At 56.0% G+C, this 20906-nt stretch overlaps 1 protein-coding gene across 2 annotated transcripts; it reads right to left on the reverse strand.

The window, feature by feature from the left end:
• Window positions 1-2519: 2519 nt before the first annotated feature.
• HMG20B (high mobility group 20B) lies at window positions 2520-8585 on the reverse strand. 2 transcript variants are annotated; one of them, XM_032177747.2, is made up of 10 exons: window positions 8519-8585; window positions 8165-8220; window positions 7711-7819; window positions 6934-7137; window positions 5864-5984; window positions 5221-5264; window positions 4905-4977; window positions 4423-4638; window positions 3468-3600; window positions 2520-3090 (listed from the first exon to the last, which is right to left on the reverse strand). In XM_032177747.2, exons 2-10 carry the CDS (start codon window positions 8200-8202, stop codon window positions 3078-3080), a joined length of 951 nt encoding a protein of 316 aa, XP_032033638.1. In that variant the 5' UTR covers window positions 8203-8220; window positions 8519-8585; the 3' UTR covers window positions 2520-3077. The 2 variants fall into 2 exon arrangements, with proteins under 2 accessions (XP_032033638.1, XP_032033637.1); XM_032177746.2 differs by having other exon boundaries at window positions 5221-5267.
• Between the last annotated feature and the right edge of the window lie 12321 nt (window positions 8586-20906).

A 20906-nucleotide genomic window follows, 5' to 3' on the forward strand; every position in this document is an offset into this window, starting at 1 on the left:
AATAAATAAATAATAAATAAAAAATTAGGCAGGAGTGATGGCAGGCACCTGTGGTCCCAGCTACTCACGAGAACCAGGTGGGAGGATCACCTGAGCCCAGGAGATCGACACTGCAGTGAGCTATGATTGCGACACTGACTCCAGCCTAGGCAACATAGTGGGACCCTGTCTCAAAAAAAAAAAGGCTGTCGGGCATGGTGGCTCACGCCTGTAATCCCAGCACTTTGGGAGGCTGGGGCGGGTGGATCACCTGAGGTCAGGAGTTCGAGACCATCCTGGCCGACATGGTGAAACCACATCTCTACTAAAATACAAAAAATTAGCCAGACATCATGGTGGGCGCCTGTAATCCCAGCTACTCAGGAGGCTGGGGCAGGAGAATCGCTTGAACCTGGATGGTGGAGGTTGCAGTGAGCCAAGATCGTGCCATTGCACTCCAGCCTGGGTGACATGAGTGAAACTCTGTCTGAAAAAAAAAAAAAAAAAAGCAGCAGCAGCAGCAATGTGGGATGGGGGTGGGCACAATGGCTCACACCTGTAATCCCAGCACTTTGGGAGGCCGAGGCAGGAGGACACTTGAGCCAGGAGTTCAAGATCAGCCTGGGCAACATAGTGAGACCCCCCCACTCCTAAAAAATAAAAAATAAAAACAAAGCACCACAAACAGGGAGACATAAAACAGCAGAAACTTATCCTCTCACAGCTCCAGAGGCCAGAATTCCACAATGAAGGTGTTGGCAGGGCCCCCGGAGCCCCTGGGTAGAATCCTTCCTGGCGTCCACAGCTTCCAGCTGTGGGTGGCCTTCCTTGATGTTCCTTGGCTTCTAGACACATCACTCCAGTCTCGGCCTCTGTTGTCACTTGGCTGTCTCTTCTCTGTGTCTGTGTCCAAATTTTATCTTCTTATAAGGAGAGCAGTCATGTTGGACCTAGGGCCTATGCTACTCCAGTAATGACTTCATCTTAACTAATTATATCTGCAGTGACCCTATTTCCAAATAAGGTCACATTCAGAGGTTCTGGGGTTCAAATTATTCTCCGAATTTTTTAGGATGTCTTATGTATGCCATTAAACACAGAAGTCCCTGGAAAGGTTTCTCAATAAGCAACACACACACACACACACACACACACACACGTACACAAAATAAGCCACACGCAGAACTCCCAGCAATCTGTATATCCAAAAGAATGGAACATGGGCATTCTAACATGAATGTTCACAGCAGCATGACTCACAAGTAAATGGTAGAAATAGCCAAGTGTCCTTTGACAGATAGTTGGGTCATTACGGCGGATTCATCCACACTGGACCATGACTCAGCCGCCAAAAGGAATGAGGCTCTGATACAGGCCACAGCGTGGGTAACTCTGGAGGACAATCACACTCAGTGAGAGGAGCCGGATACAAAAGGACATATAGGCCGGGCGCGGTGGCTCATACCTGTAATCCCAGCACTTTGGGAGGCAGAGGCGGGCAGATCATCTAGGTCAGGAGTTCGAAACCAACCTGGCTAACATGGTGAAAATCCATCTCTACTAAAAATACAAAAAATTAGCTGGGTGTGGTGGCACACGCCTGTAGTCCTAGCTACTCAGGAGGCTGAGGCAGGAGAATTGCTTGAGCCAGGGAGGCGGAGGTTGCAGTGAGCTGAGATCGTGCCACTGCACTCCAGCCTGGGCGACGGAGCAAGACTCTGTCTCAAAAAAAAAAAAAAAAAAAAAAAAGCCACACAGTGTGTGGTCCCATATCCAGGACACGTCAATCCACAGAGGCAGGAAGGGGATTTGTGGGTGCCAGGAGCTGGGGGGGGATGACAGTGACTGTTGATGAGGACAGGACTTCCTTTGGGGGTGATTAGAATGCGTTGAGATTAGATAAAGGTGATGATTGCACAAAATTGTGAATGTACTAAATGCCACTGAATTGTGCATTTTAAAATGGCTAAAATGGCCAGGCGCGGTGGCTCACACCTATAATCCCAGGGCTTTGGGAGGCTGAGGTAGGAGGATTGCTTGAGCCCAGGAGTTCAAGGCTGCAGTGAGCTATGATTGGGCCACTGCACTCCAGCCTGGGTGGCAGAGCGAGACCGCGTCTCTAATAAATAAACAAAATGGCTATAATGGTAAGTTTTATGTTGCGTATTTTACACAATAAACAAAACCGTGGCCCACCCAAAGTCACTGTGCTACAAAGTGGACTTGAACCCCCGTGCGGACACAAGTTGAAGGATGAACTGAGCAGCCGTGACTGTCCCGTGCTTCAAGTCCCCCACGTGTGCTGAGCCCACAATACACAACTTTAGGTGGGAGAGGGATGGAGACACCTGCTCTGCCATCGACTTGCTCTGCGAACCCCGTTAAGTTTGGGCTCCCATCTCCCTACCTGAGAAACTTCGAGGCTCTGCTAGAGGTAAAGAGAGCAGGCCTGGCGCCCCCAGCAGGGATGTCATGGGGGGCCCAGGCTGCACCTTCTGAACCCTCCACACCACCCCAAACAACCTTACACACTCACAAGCTTAAAACACAAATTTTACTTGTTTTTATTTAAAAAGTCCGGATCCAGCAGTGAGAAGGGGCCACCCCCACCAGGGTCCCTCGGCTGGAGGAGAGCAGGATGGGCAAAGCCGGCCCCCACCCATCTGGGGTACAGGCACGCGGGGGACACCCCAGGTAAGTCCCCACAAGGCAGCTTTCTGTGTAGCCTATGGCACAGCCCCCCGTAGTAATTTGGGGGGTCCTGCCGTGTGCTAGGGGTGGGTTTTGTCTGCCCTGCGTCCCGGGGGTGGCCCGGAGAGCCAGTGTAGCGCGTGGCTGTCCTCCGAGGAGGGGCACCCTCGGCTGTGCGATTCTTCTGGGTGTATCGCGCAGCGAGTGCTTTTTCTGGGTTCAGGGGACTGGGGAGATTGAAAGCTAAAGACATGCTGCAGAAATTTAGTTTTAGGGGGGCTGGAGCCCCCAAGGTGCAGGATGGGACCAGACCCCAAAGCGTGGACCCCCAGGCTCTCGTCCACGGGGTGGGGTGGGGCAGGGCCGCGCCCACAGCTTCTCCTCTGCATCGTGGGCCCGCCCACTCCTCACAGGTGCTCGCTGAAACGAGAGAGAGGAGGGCCCGGGATGAGGCCCTGGGGAACCCCAGAGACCATGGCCCATCAGCTGCTCCAACAGATGCCAGGGTTGGGGGACAGGCATCGAACCCATCTAACCCGGGCGCTGGGATCCACCCTGAGAAGCTTTAGGGAAGTCCTGGTGCCCCCGAGTGGGTCCCGCCGGCAGGCGTCTGGCAGAACATCCATGGCCATCCTAGCACTGGTGCATCGGGGGCGACCGCAGGTGGAGCCCTCCGGGAGGTGATCTCTAGTAAGCTGCGGAGTCCCACCCAGCAGCCCTTGCGGACCTGGGGAACCCCAGGGCGAGCACATCCGGGACCTGAACCCTGGCTCCGCCCCGCCTCGCCCGGCACACACCTGGCGACCTGGGCCAGGATTTCCTTGATGCGGACGATGAGCTTCTCGTGCTGGGCGGGGTCGCGCTCGATGGCTCCGTGCAGCCGGGCCATGTAGAAGTCCAGAGTGCCCAGCGTGGGCGTTTCGCCCGTGCCTGGGGGACAGGCGGGAGGGTCAGGCGAGGGTGCCGGGGAGTCGCGGGGCGGGGGCTCCAGGGGCAGAGGTAGGGGGTGACTTAGGGCGGGTCGCGCGGGTGCTCAGAGGTCCGGACACGGTCAGCGCAGGAGGGGCGCAGCGTGGACTAAGGTAAGCCGGGGCAGGAGGATGGCGAGGACGGGGACAGGGTGGGGACGCGGGGCTAGAGCCGCGGGCGTCCAGAGTCTGCTAAGGACAGTCACTGGACGGAGGGAACGAGGTCGGGGAGGTGGGGATGACATCGGGGTGCTGGGGTCGCGTGGGACGTGACTGGGGTGGTGGAGAGGGCTCAGGGGTCAGCGGGGCGTGGGGAGGTGGGGTCAATGGGAACGTGGCGTGGCGAGCGGGGAGGCTGGGTCAGTGCTCAGGCTGGTCGGGGGCTGGCGAGGGAGAGAGGCCAGCGAGGGAGAGGGGCCAGCGAGGGTGGGGCCGGTAGGGAGCGGTGCCCGGAACCTCCGAGGTGGGGGCACAAAGGGGCTGCGGGAGGAAGCGAGGAAGCGGGGACGCGTCGGGAGAGGTCGTGGCCAGGAGGCGCGGTCGGTGGGGGCGAGGTCAGGGACCCGGCCGAGTAATGGGGCGCGGAGCGGAGCTCGGGGGTGGTCTGGGAAGAACCAGACCGAGCTATGGGGTAGGGGTGCGGGGGTCGGGGAAGAGGCGGAGCTGGGGTGATGAGGGCGGGGCGATGGGCGGGGCCGGGTGACTGGGGAAGGGGGCAAGAGAGGGGGGAGGCGGGTGGGGCTGGGTGATCGGGGCGGGACTGGGAGATGGGCGTGGCCCGCACCCGGCACCGGCAGTGAGGCGAAGCTGGCGGTGAGCGCCTGGCGCACGGCCTGGAGCTGCTGCTGCAGCGCCAGCGTCCTCCGCTCCTCCAGCGCCAGCTCCTGCTCCAGACGCTCTCGCGCGCTGCTCATGCTCTGCGTGTGCCTCTGCAGTACCGCGTTCTGCTCCTCGAAGGCCACGTTCATCTTCCGCAAGCGCCGAAGCTCCGCCTCGCGCGCTGCGCCGAGGGGAGAGGGGTCAAAGCCTGCGCCTTCCCTCTCCCCTACCCCCGGGCTTTTGCCCGGGACGTGCCGCTGCCCAGGTTTCCCTCACTGCGCCCTCTGCCTCCTGCTCCACATCAGCTTCTGGAGCGACAGCGCGCGTCTGGACGCTCATAGGGAACCTCCCAATCCGCCTCCTCCAGCCTTGGGGCCCTCCTGGCCCACGCGCCCCTCCACCACCCAGTTCCACGGAGTTCGAATCAGGACCGCAGTTAACGCTCACCTTTGTTTTGGTCCAAGAACTCTTCAGTGAAGATGGGAACATCGAAGGTGGAGAAGCCATCGCAGTCCCCACCCTAAGACGAAGGGACAAGGTGGCAATTTACTGGTGGTAGGAGGCAGCCACGCTCTGGGTGTGCCCCAAGCCTAGGAGGGTCTCCTGGGGCACTCCGGTGGGAGTACAATCAACAGCGTCCCCACGGTGCAGCGGCACCGCCCCTGCTTGCACACATCTGGGCGAGCACTGGCTCTGACTCAGGGTTCTAGAAGCCTCCAGACCTTTCTCCCCCAGGTGCTTTGAGAGGAGGAAGGTCGCTTACCTTGTGTCCATTCAAGAGAGTGTTCATGAGCCCAGAGCCGGAGTCTTCTGGAGGGGGAGGGGAAGGGCAGGGTCAGCCTCCCAGGCCGCCAGGGACCACGCCCTGCACCCTAGGTCAGCGCGCTGCTCAGCCGGCTCCAGCTCCCCACCTGAGTGCCCCGCGTCTGGGCATCCCCCATCGCTGTACCGAGTGAGCCCCCTTCACTCCTGTCTGGCTATGTATCTTTCCCCCACCCAACCCACGGGACTGTGCCCCACGGAGGGAGACCCTGCCTGGGCTGAGGTCGCACCCCACAGAGCAGGACCCCAACTGCTCGCACCGGCCCCTCCCACCTTTCATTTTTCTTTTTTTGAGACGGAGTCTCGCCCTGTCGCCCCGGCTAGAGTGCAGTGGTGCAATCTTGGCTCACTGCAACCTCCACCTCCTGGGTTCAAGCAATTCTCTTGCCTCAGCCTCCCGAGTAGCTGGGCTTACAGGCACCCGCCACCATGCCCAGGTAATTTTTGTATTTTTAGTGGGGGGGGGGGGTTTCACCATGTTGGCCAGGCTGGTCTTGAACTCCTGACCTCAGGTGATCCACCCGCCTCGGCCTCCCAAAGTGCTGGGATTAAAGGCGTGAGCCACCACGCCCGACCCCTCCCACCTTTCTTGATCTTCTTCTCCTGGATCTTCTCCGTGCACATCTTATAGGCTTCAGACTGCTGGTACGCCCGCAGCTCCTTCATGTACTGCTGCTTCTCTCTCTCGGCCTCATCCAGGTACCGCTGGGGGGCAGCACCAGAAAGCTTGAAGCAGGGGAAGCCTCCAACGCCAGGACCCAGTCTTTATCACTCAGCTTTCACAGCACCCTCCCCGCTCCTGAACCTTCCAGAGCTCCCTATTGCCTCCAGGCAGACAGAACCGGCTCCTCAGCCTGTTGCTCAGGGTCCTCCGAGCTCGAACATCACTTCCCATGCCCCGGACTCTTCCCCAACTCCAGCCCTGATAAACCACTCCCGGACGCGAGTCATGGGCAGGCACCCAACCTTCAGCATATGCGGATGCCTGGGCTCCCTCCCGCACCCGTTTCTCTCTTTGAAATCTCACTTACAGGGATGCAAAGCAGTGATGGCTTTTGTTACATTTCCGTGATGTTTTTGCAATTTTTAAACTAACAGGATATGAAAATCGGGTTTCGCAAAAAATCCAGGCCCCATCCTGACTTAGACATATGTTTGTTGGTCATCCAGTTTTCAATCTGTCTTGCCTCTTACTAGCCGCGCCCCCAAAAGCTGGTCATGGGCCGGCCACGGTGGCTAACGCCTTTAATATCAGTACTTTGGGAGGCTGAGGTGGGTGGATCATTTGAGGTCAAGAGTTCGAGACCAGCCTGGCCAACATGGCGAAACCCAATTTCTACTAAAAATACAAAAATTAGCAGGGCGTGGTGGCACGCGCCGGTAATCCCAGTTACCTGAGAGGCTGAGGCAGGAGAATTGCTTGAACCCGGGAGGCGGAGGTTGCAGTGAGTCGAGATCACGCCACTGCACTCCAGCCTGGGCAACAGAGCAAGACTCCATCTCACACACACACACAAAAAAAACAGCTGGTCATGGGTGGGCATTTCTCCAGGCAGAAGGAAAAACCCTACACGTGGAATCCTTTGGGGGTCGGGGCTACTGGAGGGTAGTCCGTGGACCCCGCCGGCCCTGCTCGGCGCCCCGCCCCGCCCACCTGCTTCTCCGTTGGCTGCAGCTTGCTCCATTCGGCGCCCAGCATCTTGGTGATCTCGGGAAAGGGCAGATCCGGGTGGCGCGTGCGGATCTGCTCGCGCCGCTCGTTCAGGAAGCGCACGTAACCCGTGACCGGTGCCTTGGGCCCATTCGGCAGAATCTTCTTGCGCTTCTTGCCCTTGGGCCAGCCGCGTTTCTTCACCGGCTGCAGAACCGGGCTGCGTCGTTGGGAGGGGGGCCTGGCGTACTGGGGCGGGGCTCAGAGGGGCATGGGCGGGGCCTAATCCTGTATGGGCGGGGATGGGGGCGGGGCCTAGCTGGGAGAAAGAACCCGGAAAAGATGGAGGTAGGGCCCGGTCAGCAGTCAGGACACGGTGGGTTAGAGGGATCCCTGGCCAGGGATGAGGGGATCTGAGGGACTATGGGCCAAGGTTTGAGCACAGGGGTGGCGTCGACTTCGGTTGTGGGCGTGGCCTCTGCTTGGGGCGTGGTTTTTGCTGGAGAATGGGCCCCCAGGACCAAGGGGAGGGTGCCGCCCCCAAGGAGTGTAAGTGGGCGGGACCTTAGTGGGCAGAGCTGGCGGTGGGCGGGGCCTGGACTTAGAGTGGCAGAGGACCTGTCAGGGGCGTGGCAGCTCGCACGGGGCGGGGTCTCAGCTTCCGGAGGAAAATCTGGGCTGTGGGCGGAGCCACAAGCAATTCAAATCCAGCCTGGGGCGGGGCTTCAAGGCTGGGGCGGGAGCCCGGGGCCTCCCCCAGCTCATGGCAGGGACTCTCACCTCCTCCTCGTGGGATCCCTTCTCGCCGGCGCGTGGACCCTCGCCGCGCTCTTGCTTGACAGTCACCACGAAGCCCCCATGCTGGCCCGGAGCCTTGCCGCCCGCCGGCCTGGAACCAAGGATACTGCGGTCAGCCCCGTCCCTAGAACCTCCCCTCCCCCAAAAGCCCACCCCAGGGCGTTTTGACCTCCGACGGCGGGGCTGTAGCGAGAGTCCACGAGCCCGAGGAAGCAGGGTCTGATGGGGTCAGTATCCGGGGAAGGTGGGACAAGCGGGGCTCCTGGGAGAGACTGGGAGGCCGAGGTGGGGGGTGCAGAATTGGGTGGAGGGAGAAGCCCCCTGACCCAGGTGGGGGAGTCAAGACTCCAGCGAGGGGAACTGGGTCAGGGGTTCAGGAGCTAGGCCTGCAGCCGGGAAGGTAGCGAGGGCGTGGGGAGGGGATCAGTGCACTCACGCGGCGGCCGCGCCGGGCTGCTTGGGGCCGTGGGACATGGCCGCCCCGGGCCGGACCTGGAACACGGACGCGGGCGGAGGTGAGTACCGCCCGGGCCGCCCGATGGCAGACCGCGAACTGGGGTGCCCCGCGATGGAGAGCCCTGGGATGCCGGGCCCGGAGCGCTGGTGGGGGGGCCGGATCCGGGGGCGGGGAAGTCCTCGAGGGCGGGCGCCCCAAGAATCCTTTGTTGGGCGATTGCCCCCCGGGAGGCCTGGGCCGGTTCCCCCTGGGCCAGGAAAGACACCGGCCCGGCCCTGGGACCCCCGCACCCCCGCCCCCTCGCAGGGCCCGGAGTTCCGCGGCTGTTTTCACCTCCAAAGAAACTTTCCCGGACCTCCCGACTGCGCGACGCTCCAACCAACCGCCCGCAGCCCGCCCCCGCCGGCCGCCCCGCCCCTCCCCGCCCCCGGCATGCTAATGATGGCCTCGGCGAACGGGCCCATTGGGTGAGGCCTTCCCCCCGGGCGTGCCCATGCAGATACCGATCGGCGCGCCGGCCGGCGATTGGCTGGGGAGGCTGCTGAGCCGCGTGGGAGGTTGGTAAGGAAGGCGGCGGGCGGTGCGTCAAGTTCGGCTGCGCTCGGCCGCGCTCGGGACCAATCGGGAGCGCGTGGCGGTCTTGCCGGGCGGAGCCTCTTAAAGGGCCAGTAGGAGAGGCGCGGACTCCTCCTCCCTCTCTGAAGGCAAGACTCCCAGCCGCTGCCGGATGGGGCGACCGGCGGATCCGGGTCGGGCCCCGCCCCGGTTGCCATGGGGACGGAGGTGGGTTGCTAGGGTTAAGGTCCCGCGAGGCAGCCCCCAGCCCTAGGACAAGGTGGGACCTGTTCTTAACATCCTGTAAAACCTAGCGGAGAAGTTTCCTATTTATTTACTCAGCTTAGAGCCTCCGACGTCCGGATCCGAGGGCTTCTGGCCATAGGGACTGCTCTCCCTCTGGGGTCTCGGCTTTCCCTCCTGTGCAATGGGGACATCCCACGATATCCAGGACAGAGAGGCTGGGATGCTGCGAAGCTGAGAACTGGGTGTGGGTCAGGCAGGGGGAAGAGTTGGGAGCTGGGTTGGAAGTATTTGGGGAAAGATGGTGGTGAAGGGAGATTGCAAGGACTTCGTGAGGATGGGTCAGGAGGCTCCGCTCTGGTGGATCAGGGACCTCCCAGCAGCAGTCTAGGCTTCTGGCCCAAGTTGGGGCTGCTCATTTCCTCTTTTGTTTTTGAGATGGAGTCTCACTCTGTCACCCAGGCTGGAGTGCAGTGGCTGGATCTCGGCTCACTGCAACCTCTGCCTCCCGGGTTCAAGCAATTCTCTGCTTCAGCCTCCCGAGTAGCTGGGATTACACGCGCCTGCCACCACGCCCGGCTGATTTTTGTATTTTTAGTAGAGACGGGGGTTCAGCATCTTGGCCAGGCTGGTTTTGAACTCCTGACCTCGTGATCCACCTGCCTCGGCCTCCCAAAGTGGTGGGTTTACAGACATGAGCCCCCACGCCTGGCCCGCTTCCTCTTCCTCAAGTCCGCTCAAATGTCACTTGCTCAGCCAGGCCTTCTCTGATTTTTTTTTTGTCTCCGTAAGTCGGCTTCCTCCTTGTGGCCTGCCTGTTTGGTTCATAGCAGTGCCCATGATGGATGCTCAATACACATTCATTGAATCCGTCAAATGTCTAGGAGGCAGATGCAGCGGCTTTGGAAAACAGACTGGCATTTCCTCAAAGGGTTAAATAAATGTGGAATCACCATGCAATTCAGCAGTTCACTCCTAGGAATATACTCCAGACAACTGAAAACAGGTGTTCAAACAAAAGCGTGTACACAAGCGTGGGTAGCAGCGTGATTCATAATAGCCAAAAAGTGAAAACAACTCAAATGTCCGCTAATGATGCATGGATCAATGACGTGATATATCCCTACAACAGAATATTATCGGCCATAGGCCGGGTGCAGTTGCTCACGCCTGTAATCCCAGCACTTTGGGAGGCAGGTGGATCACTTGAGGTCAGGAGTTCGAGACCAGCCTGGCCAACATGGTGAAACCCCAGTTCTATTAAAAATACAAAAACTAGCCAGGCATGGTGGTGCACGCCTGTAATCCCAGCTACATGGGAGGATGAGGCAGGAGGATCCCATGAATCGGGAGGCAGAGGTTGCAGTGAGCCAAGATTGTGCTACTGCACTCCAGCCTGGGCAACAGAGCAAGACTATGTCTCAATAAAAAAACTACGCAGGCATGGCTATATATATATATATATATATATTATCAGCCATAAAAAAAAGGAGCGAGTCTCTGACACAAGTCACAGCATGGATGTACCTTGAAGACATCACAGTCAGTGAGAGACGCCAGACACAAAAGGCCACACAGTGTGTGATCAGAATGTTCAGGAAAGGCCCATCCACAGAGACGAGGGGGACGCGTGGGTGCCAGTGGGTGGGGAATGACCGCTGAGAGGGATGCAGTTTTCATTTGGGTGATGAAAGTATTTTACAAGTTGATTTCAGTGATGGCTGCATGACTCTGGAAATGTATTACAAACCATGGAATTGTATGCTTTAAATGGGTGCATTATATGTGAAGTAAGTCTCAATAAGCCCGTTGTCCTAAGATGCAGCCCGGGCTGAGGAAGGCGAGCTGGCTCCGGAATCTGGACGGTTCCACACGCCAGATCTGGCTCTGTTGCTAAATCAGCTAGCTGTCTGACCTCCCAGGCCTCGCCTGTGTCTCTCTGCTCACTTAAAAATAGTCTAGGTGAGGCCGGGCGCGGAGCCATCCCTCCCGGCCATAGTGAATAACAATTTAATTGAACATTTATTTTATTTTGTTTATTTATTTTATTTTATTTTACTTTTTTGAGATGGAATCTTGCTCTGCTGCCCAGGCTGGAGTGCAGTGGCACGATCTCGGCTCACTGCAACCTCTGCCTCCCGGGTTCAAGCGATTCTCCTGCCTCAGCCTCCCAAGTAGCTACAGACATCCGCCACCACGCTCGGCTAATTTTTTTTTTTTTTTTTTTTTTTTTAATAGAGACAGGTTTTCACCATGTTGGCCAGGCTGGTCTCGAATTCCTGACATCAGGTGGCTGCCCGTCTCGGCCTCCCAAGGTGCTAGATTACAGGTGTGAGCACTGCACCCGGCCTTTTTGTTCGTTTTTTGTCATTTATTACTATGATTTATTTGCCAATTTTTATAGCATGAAGCCAGGAACAGTATACCAATTTATAATCCTAGAAGTGGAGGCTCTCTATTAAGGATGACTTGCCTTATAATTCTTTGGTTTTCTAATTAATTTTTATTATGCAAATCATGTTCACATCCATTTCACTTGTACAGAATTAAGGAAGTGCAGCTCAGCCCTCTTTAATTTCATTACATTTCCTATTGTCAGCTTATTGCTTTTCTTTTCCTTTTTTTTTTTTTTTTTTTTTGAGACAGAGTCTCACTCTGTTGTCCAGGCTGGAGTGCAGTGGCGCGATCTCAGCTCACTGCAAGTTTCACCTCCCAGGTTCACAACCGTTCTCCTGCCTCAGCCTCCCAAGTAGCTGGGACTACAGGTGCATGCCGCCATGCCCGGCTAATTTTTTTTTGTATTTTTTAGTGGAGACGGGGTTTGACCGTGTTAGCCAGGATGGTCTCGATCTCCTGACCTTGTGATCCACCTGCCTTGGCCTCCCAAAGCGCTGGGATTACAGACGTGAGCCACCGCGCCTGGCCTTTTTTTTTTTCTTTTTTTTTGAGACGGTTTCATTCGCCCAGGCTGCAGTGCAGTGGCATGATCTCGGCTCACTGCAACCTCCACCTCCCAGGTTCAAGCGATTCTCCTGCCTCAGCCTCCTGAATAGCTGGGATTACAGGCACGTGCCACCAAACCCAGCTAATGTTTGTATTTTTAGTAGAGATGGGGGTGTCGCCACATTGGCCAGGTGGGTCTTGAACTCCTGACCTCAGATGATCCGCCCACCTGGGCCTCCCAAAGTGCTGAGATTACAGGTGTGAGCCACTGCACCCGGCCGCATTTCTTTTTTTTTTTTGAGACGGAGTCTTGCTCTGTTGCCCAGGCTGGAGTGCAGTGGCGCAATCTCGGCTCACTGCAAGCTCCGCCTCCCGGGTTCACGCCATTCTCCTGCCTCAGCCTCTCCGAGTAGCTGGGACTACAGGCGCCCGCCACCACGCCCAGCTAATTTTTTTTTTTGTATTTTTAGTAGAGACGGGGTTTCACCATGGTCTCGATCTCCTGACCTCGTGATCCGCCCGCCTCGGCCTCCCAAAGTGCTGGGATTACAAGTGTGAGCCACCGCGCCCGGCCCAGCCGCATTTCTTTTTAAAATATTTCCTAGCCACACACACACACATACACACACACACCCCACACTGCATTGGTTTGCTAGGCCTACAGTAATAATTACGACAAACTCAGGGGCTTAAACAAGAGAAGTTTGTTGTTTCACAGTTCTGGAGGCCAGAAGTGCAAGAGGAGGGTGTGGGTAGGGCTGGGTCCTTCTGAGGGCGGGGGGAGAATCTGTCCCTGGCGTCTCCCAGTTTCTGGCATTGGCCATCAATCCTGGGCGTTTCTTGTCTTGTAGGAGTGACACCCCGATGCCTGCCTGCATCTTCACGTGGGGTTCTCCCTATGTGCGTGTCTGTACCCAAATTTCCTCTCTTGATAAGGACACCAGTCATATTGGGTCAGGGCCTGCCCTAATGATGTCATGTTAACTCATTGTATCTGCAATGACCTTTTTCCAAATACGGTCACATTCTGAGGCCTTGGGGATTAGGACAGCAACCTGTGCATTCTGTGGGGACATGATTCCACCCACAGCACATGCCTGCACACGTACACGTGTGTGTACTCCTAATAACGATGTGGGCTGGGCATGGTGGCTCACGCCTGTAATCCCAGCACTGCGGGAGGCTGAGGCTGGAGGATTGCTTGAACCTAGGAATTTGAGGCAGCCTGGACAACATAGTGAGACCCTGTCTCTACAAAAAAAAAATAATAATAATAAAAGTAAGCAAACAAATGTGAGGTCCTGTTCCACTGTGTATTATACCAGTGCCTTCATGCTGTAAGCTTCAACTGCAACCAGTTCTGTTTACTCAATAGTGTCTCTCAGATAAAGGGGATTTTTTATTATTATTATTTTTTGAGACACAGTGTCTCGCTGTGTCACCCAGGCTGGAGTGTAGTTGTGGGATCGCAGCTGACTGCAACCTCGAACTCCGGGGCTCAAGCGATTCTCCTGCTTCAGCCTCTCGAGCAGTTGGGACCACAGGTGTGCACCACCACACCTGGCTGATTATTTTAATTTTTGTACAGATGGGGTCTTGCTTTGTTGCCCAGCTCGCAGGCTAGAGTGCAGTGGCACCATCTCAGCTCACTGCAACCTCCACCTCCTGTGTTCAGGTGATTCATCTGCCTCAGTCTTCAGAGCAGCCAGGATTACGGGCACACATCACCATGCGAGACTCATTTTTGTACTTTTAGTAGAGATGAGGTTTTGCCATGTTGGCCAGGCTGGTCTCAAACTCCTGGCCTCGTGTGATCCTCCTGCCTCAGCCTCCCACAGTACCACAGTACTGGGATTACATATCCCCAATAATTTTTTTTTTTTTTTTTGAGACGGAGTCTCGCTCTGTTGTCCAGGCTGGAGTGCAGTGGTGCCATCTCTGCTCACTACAAGCTCCGTCTTCCGGGTTCATGCCATTCTCCTGCCTCAGCCTCCCAGGTAGCTGGGACTACAGGTGCCCGCCACCACACCCAGCTAAGTTTTTGTACTTTTAGTAGAGACGGGGTTTCACCGTGTTAGCCAGGATGGTCTCGATCTCCTGACCTTGTAATCCGCCCGCCTCGGCCTCCCCAAAGTGCTGGGATTACAGGCATGAGCCACCACGCCCGACCTTAAATTTTTAATAGATATTAATCAACATGGATGTTTGGACTTTTCTCCACCACCCAGGGAGAGTCAGGGTGTGGTTGGTTCTCCCAGGCCATGGACGATCTCAAGCCTCCTGGGGCTTTTTATAGAGGGAATTTAATACAGGGCATTGCTTAAACAGATGCTGGAGAGCTGAGAAGGCGACAGGGAAGCTGAAAGAGAGCTACTGCACCAGCAGCCCCTGGCCCCAGGGCTGGCAGAACACAGGGCTGGTGGGACAAGGATCTCAGGCCTCTAAGGAGGGTCACCCCACTGCTGCTGGGCCCTCAGGAACTCAGGGAAGCAATCTGAGCCTCAACTGTGGGACTTGGGCAATTTACTAAACTTCTGTGCCTCAGTTTCTCCATCTGTTAAGTGGGATAATTGCCTTGTCTACCTTTATGACGTTGCTGGCTCGGATTGTCCAGGGAGAATCAAATACCCGTTACAGAAAACGCTCTAGCTCAGTGGTTCTCATCTGGGGCCAATTCTGTCACGACAGGAAATACCTACTAATGTCTAGGGAGATTTTTCATTGTCCGACTAGGGGGTGCTACTGGCATCTACGTGGTTGAAGGCAGAGATCCTACATGGCCCCCACCACAAAAAATGATATGGTCCCAAACGTCAGGAGTAGCGAGGTTGGTCAGGCACAGTGGCTTACGCCTGGAATCCCAGCACTTCAGGAAGCCGAGGCGGGCGGATCACCTGAGGTTCGGATCAGGGGTTCGAGACCAGCCTGGCCAACATGGCGAAACCCCATCTCCACTAAAATAACAAAAAACTTAGCCGGATGTGGTGGCACACGCCTATAATCCCAGCTACTCGGGAGGCTGAGGCAGGAGAACTGCTTGAACCCGGGAGGCGGAGGTTGCAGTGAGCTGAGATCGCACCAGTACACTCCTGCCTGGGCGACAGAGCAACTCTCCGTCTCAAAACAACAGCAACAACAAAAAGCTCGGAGTTCCAGGCCCTGCCGTGCCAGGAGGTCGCCGCGCTTCGTTACAGCTCCTCCCCGTTTTGCTGTCAGCACAAGGACTGACCAGCATCAATGTTAAAACATAAATCACAAGACTCACAGAATGCGCTCCTTCTGGCAACGGGAGACCAGATACTGAACAGGACCTAAGGCCAGGAGGGGCCTGGCGAAAACTGGGTCACGCAAAGACTGAGTGAAGAGGCCGGGCGCAGTGACTCACGCCTGTCATCCCAGCACTTTGGGAGCCCGAGGCGGGCAGATCATGAGGTCAGGAGTTCGAGAGCAGCCTGACCAACGTGGAGAAACCCCCGTCTCTACTAAAAATACAAAAAATTAGCCAGGCGTGGTGGCTCATGCCTGTAATCCCAGCTACTCGGGAGGCTGAGGCAGGAGAATCACTTGAACCCGGGAGGCAGAGGTTGCAGTGAGCTGAGGTCTGGCCATTGCACTCCAGCCTGGGCGACAGAGTGAGACTCCATCTCAAAAAAAAAAATTAGCTGGGCGTGGTGGTGGCCACCTATAATCACAGCTACTTGGGGGGTGGAGGCAAGAGAATCGCTTGAACCTGGGAGGCGGAGGTTGTGGTGACCTGAGATAGTGCCACTGCACTCCAGCCTGGGCGACAGGGTGAGACCCAGTCTCAAAAAAAAAAAAAAAGGGTAGGAGGGAGGGAAGGAAGGACAGAAGGACAGACTCCTTTTTTTTTCTTTTTTTTTTTTTTGAGACAGAGTCTTGCTCTGTTGCCAAGGCTGGAGTGCAGTGGCGCGATCTCAGCTCACCACAACCTCCACCTCCCAGGTTGAAGCGATTCTCCTGTCTCAGCCTCCTAAGTAGCTGGGATTACAGATGCGCGCCAGCACATCGGGCTAATTTTTGTATTTTTAGTAGAGACGGGGTTTCACCATGTTGGTCAGGCTGGTCTCCAACTCCTGACCTTGCGATCCGGCCACCTCAGCCTCCCAAAGTGCTGAGATTACAGGCGTGAGCCACCGCGCCCGGCCAAGTTGTGTGGTTGGAGCCCCCTGGTATTCTATTTGGTCGGTTACTCTCACCTCACCCCCATTTTACAGAGAGGGCAACTGAAGCTTGGTGGCTTGTCAGAGACTGCCCAGATTTGATCCTGGCTTTGCTCCCCTGCTCCCCCGCCTCCACCGTGGTCACCCTCAGATCTAAGGAAGTTTCAATGCAGCCTTAGGAACCCTCACTGCTGCCCCCACCTCTGTCACCCCAGGCCTGGGTCACAGAAGATCAAGGAAGCCTCCGGTACTTGACATTCCCCACCCCAAGGCTGGACTGCGGCCATCAGGACATCCGATCTCCGGCCAGGGGAGGGGGGACGCAGGCTTGGCGTCAGGGGGCCGCTGGTGATGGGCTGGGGACATCAAAGGCTGTGAGGATCTCTCCTGACTCCTCTGTCCTACCTCAAGGGCCTGAGCTTTCATCATGCCTTCCTGACATCTCTAGACAGGGCCTCTGATCTTTACCCCCACGTCCAACCCCCACTCTCTTTGGGGCACATGTCCTCTCCTGTGGCTTCCCCACGCACGCAGCTGAGGCCTTCGTTTGGAAGAAGCCACTCCTCATCTCCCACTGGACTTTTTAATCTGACTCAGTCCCACCCTCCCTCTAACCCCTACCATGGCTCCCTAGTGACCTCAGGGTAATGTCCCAACTCCTCACCTGCCATGTAACCGCCCTTCTTGGTCTGTCTCCTCTAGCCCTCTCCCTGATGAGGGGAACTGGGAGGGGTCATCCCTGTCTCCCCTCAAAAGCAGGGGCTTCGGCCGGGCGCCGTGGCTCACGCCTGTAATCCCAGCACTTTGGGAGGCCGAGGCGGGCGGATCACGAGGTCAGGAGATCGAGACCATCCTGGCTAACACAGTGAAACCCCGTCTCTACTAAAAATACAAAAAAAAAATTAGCCGGGCGAGGTGGCAGGCGCCTGTAGTCCCAGCTACAAGGGAGGCTGAGTCAGGAGAATGGCGTGAACCCCGGGGGGCGGAGCCTGCAGTGAGCCGAGATCGCGCCACTACACTCCAGCCTGGGTGAAAGAGCGAGACTCCGTCTCAAAAAAAAAAAAAAAAAAAAAAAAAAAAGCAGGGGCTTCAGAATCTTTGGGGCTCCTCAGCAAGAGGTCAGACCTAGTTCCTGCTCACTCCACAAAGTCAGGGCTAGGAAATATCAGCTGGCTTCAAAGGGACAAAAACAGAGTCCAGGTGCCGAGGCCCATGCCTATAATCCCAACACTCCGGGAGGCTGAGCCTCTGGGAGGACCACTTGAAGCCAGGTGGTCGAGACCAGCCTAGGCAAAATGATGAGGCCTCATCTCTACAAAAAATTTTAAAATACTTTGGGTGGCCGGGCGCAGTGGCTCACACCTGTAATCCCAGCACTTTGGGAGGCTGAGGCAGGGGGATCACGAGGTCAGGAGATCGAGACCATCCTGGCTAGCAGGGTGAAACCCCGTCTCTACTAAAAATACAAAAAATTAGCCGGGCGCGGCGGCGGGCGCCTGTAGTCCCAGCTACTCGGGAGGCTGAGGCAGGAGAATGGCGTGAACCCGGGAGGTGGAGCTTGCAGTGAGCCGAGATGGCGCCACTGCACTGCAGCCTGGGGGACAGAGCAAGACTCCGTCACAAACAAACAAAAATACTTTGGGTGGCCAGGCGCAGTGGCTCACGCCTGTAATCCCAGCACTTTGGGAGGCTGTGGCGGGTGGATCACTTGAGGTCAGGAGTTCGAAAGCAGCCTGGCCAACATGGTGAAAATCATCTCTACTAAACATACAAAAATTATCCGGGGGTGGTGGCGCTCACCTGTAGTCCCAGCTACTCAGGAGGCTGATACAGAATTGCTTGAACCCAGGAGGCAGGGGTTGCAGTAAGTGGAGACTGCGCCATTGCACTCCAGCCCAGGTGACAAAGCAAGACTCTTGTCTTCAAAAACAAAAAAACTACGTTGGGTGTGGTGATTCATGCCTGTGATCTCAGCACTTTGGGAGGTCAGGAATTTTGAGAACTGACCCACAACATGGCGAAACAGCAACATGTAGAAACCCCGTCTCTACTAAAAAATCCAAAAATAGCCGGGCCTGGTGGCAGGCGCCTGTAATCCCAGTTACTTGGGAGGCTGAGGCAGGAGAATCGCTTGAACCAGGGAGGTGAAGGTTGTGGTGAGCCGAGATCATGCTACTCCACCCCAGCCTGGGTGACAGAGCAAGACTCAGTCTCAAACAACAACCACAACGACAACAGCAAAAGGACAAGAATGCAGAGATGTGTTGGCGCTTTGACCACACCCTGCCTCCTCCGCTGGATCTGCCCCAAAGGGAGGCGGGATTGTGCGTGGTTCTTGACCTACAAAGGAGGCTGAAAAAGCAGTGGACAGTGAGGCACCTGTTCCTCCACACTCAGGTGGCATTCCGCAGCCAGCACATAAACAAAGAGGTCACGTGGAGCTGAGTTCAAATCCCACATCTGCCTCTTGGTAGTCCCTTGCCCGCCCACAGGTCACGTCTGTGTGAAACTCAGTTTCCTTATCTGTAAAAGGGGCATGAAGGGCCGGGCATGGTGGCTCGCACCTGTAATCCCAGCACTTTGGGAGGCCGAGGTGGGCGGGTCACCTGAGGTCAGGAGTTTGAGACCAGCCTGGCCAAGACGGTGAAACCCCGTCTCTACTAAAAATACGAAAATAAGCTGGGCATGGTGGCGTGTGCCTGTAATCCCAGCTACTCAGGAGGCTGAGGCAGGAGAATCGCTTGAACCTGGGAGGCGGAGGTTGCAGTGAGCCGAGATCGCGCCACTGCACTCCAGCCTGGCGACAAAGTGAGACTCCATCTCAAAAAAAAAAAACAAAGGCAGTGGCAGGGGCATGAAGGCTGCACACTGTGCCTCACGTCTGTAATCCCATCTCTTTGGGACCAGTCAGGTCAACATAGCAAGACTTCCATCTCTGAAAAAATTAGCCAGCTGTGGTGGCAGGCACCTGTAGTCCAACCTGCTCAAGAGGCTGAGGCAGGAGGATCTCTGGAGCCTGGGAGGCCGAGGCTGCGGTGAGCTATGATCGCACCACTGCACTCCAGCCTGGGGGACAGAGCAAGATCCTATCTCTAAAAATTAATAATAAAAGAGCATGAAGTGGTGTGAGACCTCCTAGGGATCTTGTGGGATGAAAGGAGATGAGGAATGGGAAAAACATTAGGCTAGTTTTTTTGTTTTTGTTATGAGACTGAGTCTCACTGTGTCACCCAGGCTGGAGTGCAGTGGCACGATCTTGGCTCACTGCAACCTCCACTTTCTGGGTTCAAGCGATTCTTCTGCCTCAGCCTCCGGAGTAGCTGGGATTACAGGTGCCCACCACCATGCCTGGCTAATTACTGTAATTTTATTTTATTTTTTTGAGATAGGGTCTTGGTCTGTCCCCCAGGCTAGAGTGCAGTGGCACAATCTCAGCTCACTGCAACCTCCACCTCTCGGATCCAAGTGGTTCTCCTGCCTCAGCCTCCTGAGTAGCTGGGATTATCAGTGCCTGCCAGCACGCCCAGCTAATTTTTGTATTTTTAGTAGAGACGGGGTTTTACTATCTTGGCCAGGCTGGTCTCAAACCCCTGACCTCGTTATCCACCTGCCTTGGCCTCCCAAAATGCTGGGATTACAGGCGTGAGCCACTGCACCTGGCCCAATTTTTGTATTTTTAGTAGAGACGGGGGTCTCACCATGTTGGCCAGGCTGGGCTCAAACTGCTGACGTCAAGTGATCCCCTCGCCTCGGCCTCCCAAAGTGCTGGGATTACAGGTGGGGGCCAGGGCCCCCGGTCCCTAGGCTAATATTTCAAAAAGTCATCTTTCATTTCCCTCGGAGGACTCTAAAGGGGAACGTGCAAGGACTCTAAGGGGGAACGTGCCAAGCAGAGAGGAAGGAATTGGGGTTTTTATCTCTCCTCATCCCTTTATCTCCCTGAGTCATCTGCCCCTTATCTCTCCTCCTTCCTTTCTAGGTTCTGTCTCTTGACCTCCTTTACCCCTCCCGCCCATTTTCAGTCTGGTTTTCATAAAACACTGTGACCTGCATCACCGTGGGCGGCCGGGGCTGTGGACCCCTTGGCTGTTTGAGCCTTGGGTTTTGTTTTGGTTTGGTTTTTGAGATGGATCTTCGCTCTGTCACCCAGGCTGGAGAGCAGTGGTGCGATCTCAGCTCACTGCAACCTCAGCCCTCCCGGTTTCAAGAGATTCTCCTGCCTCAGCCTCCCGAGTAGCTGGGATTACAGGCACAGCCACCACGCCCAGCTAATTTTGTATTTTTAGTAGAGATGGGTTTTCACCATGTTGGGCAGGCTGGTCTCAAACTCCTGGTCTCAAGTGATCTGCCCACCTTGGCCTCCTAAAATGTTGGGATTACAGGCTTGAGCCACCGCACCTGGCCTAATTTTTAAAAATTTTTTGTAGAGATAGGGTCTCAGCACATTGCCCAGGCTGGTCTTGAACTCCTGGGATCAAGCAATCCTCTCACCTCGGCCTACCAAAGTTCTGGGATTACAGGCATGAGCCACCGTGCCAGGCCAGTTATATAACTCCTGTACCCATTCTAGATCAGGGGAAACCCAGGCTCCAAGAGGTTAAAAGACTTGTCCCAGGCTGGACGCAGTGGCTCACGCCTGTAATCCCAGCACTTTGGGAGGGCAAGGCGGGAGGATCACTTGAGGTCAGGAGTTTGAGACCAGCCTGACTAATATGGTGAAATCATGTCTCTATTAAAAATACAAAAATTAGCCAGGCATGGTGGCGGGCGCCTGTAATCCCAGCTACTCAGGAGGCTGA

The sequence above is a fragment of the Hylobates moloch genome, unplaced genomic scaffold (genome assembly GCF_009828535.3).
Source record: "Hylobates moloch isolate HMO894 unplaced genomic scaffold, HMol_V3 SCAFFOLD_15, whole genome shotgun sequence".
Lineage (NCBI taxonomy): Eukaryota > Metazoa > Chordata > Mammalia > Primates > Hylobatidae > Hylobates > Hylobates moloch.